Here is a 2,012-nt window from a genome sequence, read left to right as displayed (position 1 = left end):
TTTTTTTTTTTTTACTCAAATTTCAGACTCATCACCTATCAAAGTTTACTTGACATCCAGTACAGTAGGTGGCGATAATGCGCCTAAGGAGTTATTCGCCATAAAACAAGAAGAAGAAGTAGGAGGGACAAAATTGCTTCCATGTGAACGTGATTTAATGAGCGCTTTAATTCGTTTTATAGGTAAAATGTTATTTATTTTGCTTTGAATGAACAATCTGAGCAGGCACAATATTTCAAGTCCTGTCTGAAACACTTTGCAGCAGCTTTATTTAGTACAGTTTTAGAATTAAATCTACTCCACGCATGTTTATGAGGAAATGATGGCATGTACAACATGTATCTAGTCTGCAGCTTTCTCTGCGTTAAAGTATAATAACTTTAGATCAAGATCAACAGATTTGGATCTTTTTCTGATCAGCGTCATCGACATTTTCAGTATCTACAGTATGACATCAGCTGGAAACACCATGTGAGTATAATTGAACTTTTGCTAGTTTAACGAGCAAAATACCATGGATTTAGTGGTTGATCGGAAAGTGATTGTAACACTTATATTCAGCTGACTTTGTTCACATGACAGCTCCTCAAAACTACAGTCTGAAATGTAAGGTTTGATGATAGCAGATTATTATTTCCCCCCCCCCTAAAGTTAAGTTACAGTTGTAGCTGTCACTTACAGCGACTCTACCATTCGTTTACAAGACTCTTAATTGTTTTCTGCCAACATTTTTATTTTTATAGTGACGACGAGGACACGTTCAAGATCCTCATTGCTACTGACATTCACCTTGGTTATCTAGAGAAGGATGCCATTAGAGGAAACGACACGTTCGTTACCTTTGACGAGATCATGAAGCAAGCCATGCAAAATGAGGTGGGAATGAAATAATTTGAACATATTGTTTGTGATTTTGTGGTGATTTTGTATTAATTAATTAATTTATGTGAAATTATTACATAAATTTACAAAAATCCGTACATTAGCAATATTCTGAATCAAAAAATTGGCTCCCTTTCAATTAATGAATTGGAATTTTAATTGAATTTAATTGATGGAATTAAATTGATGGAATTAAATTAAGTGGAAATAATGACCAATGCCAGCATCTTAGAACAGGGTGACCAATGGTCATTGTAAAGCCAATATGTGTGGTGATATCACACGATTTAATTTGAAAGATTGTAAATAACTCATGCAGCAATGAAATTTGTATTTATTTTCCCTAATATGTTCTAAATTAGAAATAGTTTGAAAATCATATGAAATCATATGAATTTATATGAATCAAACGAATATAAAAGATGAAAATATAAACTTGTAAAATATACAGATTTATAATTTACACAGCAATGTCTTGATTCCGTAATCCTATTATATATATATGTGTGTTTTTTTGTTTGTTTTTTTTTTACGGATAAAGACATTTTTCAAAACGTGTCTAAAAAGGAAGTTTTTTTTTAGTCTGACTAGTCTAGTTCCCTTTCGATACTACACTCGTACTGCGTCTTGCTAGGCGCATATGGGAAAAAGCCTTTTTTCTCCTGAACTGAAGCCTTTTCATTCACGCAGTGAAACTGCACGACCATTGGTTTGACAAAGCCAGCCAAAGCCCGCCAGAATGGGCGGGGCATCTGGCTATATAAGCGGGCGTTCGCCACAGGATTCTCAGATTTCTTCTCCTTCAGCGACGACTCTATGTCTGCTTCTCTGCCGCTCCAGTGACACAGCAGTTCTGGTCCGTTTCCCCTGCCGCCATCCGGCGATATTAAAAGAGATTCTAAAAGAGCAAATTGGCATTGTTGCAAATGCCACACCGTTATTGGCATTACTGCGTTTCACCTGTTAGCTCTCGACCCCTGGGTGTCGAAGTTACAGGAGTACTCTGGAACGATTAACCAGGTGTGACCTTGGGAAGCTCAGCCCGTCTTAGCCTTGGGTTATTGTTGACTACTCTATGAGCATTGGTTGCTTATGGAAGTTTATACCTTTAGTCGTTCCACTACATTAGC

The 2,012-nt window shown here is 36.5% G+C and overlaps 1 protein-coding gene across 1 annotated transcript in view; it reads left to right on the top strand.

Moving 5' to 3' along the window:
• Nucleotides 1–115: 115 nt before the first annotated feature.
• Nucleotides 116–2,012, top strand: part of LOC107727241 (double-strand break repair protein MRE11A-like) — a 142,636-nt gene continuing 140,739 nt past the window's right edge. Inside the window, exons 1-2 of the mRNA XM_016537046.1 lie at nucleotides 116–471; nucleotides 744–876. Coding sequence (XP_016392532.1) covers nucleotides 449–471; nucleotides 744–876 — 156 coding nt within the window. The 5' untranslated portion in view covers nucleotides 116–448. The remainder of the gene's footprint in view (nucleotides 472–743; nucleotides 877–2,012) is intronic.

This window comes from Sinocyclocheilus rhinocerous, unplaced genomic scaffold, assembly GCF_001515625.1.
Source record: "Sinocyclocheilus rhinocerous isolate Xijiao unplaced genomic scaffold, SAMN03320098_v1.1 scaffold1088, whole genome shotgun sequence".
Lineage (NCBI taxonomy): Eukaryota > Metazoa > Chordata > Actinopteri > Cypriniformes > Cyprinidae > Sinocyclocheilus > Sinocyclocheilus rhinocerous.
This window is presented reverse-complemented; position numbering and strand designations above follow the sequence as displayed.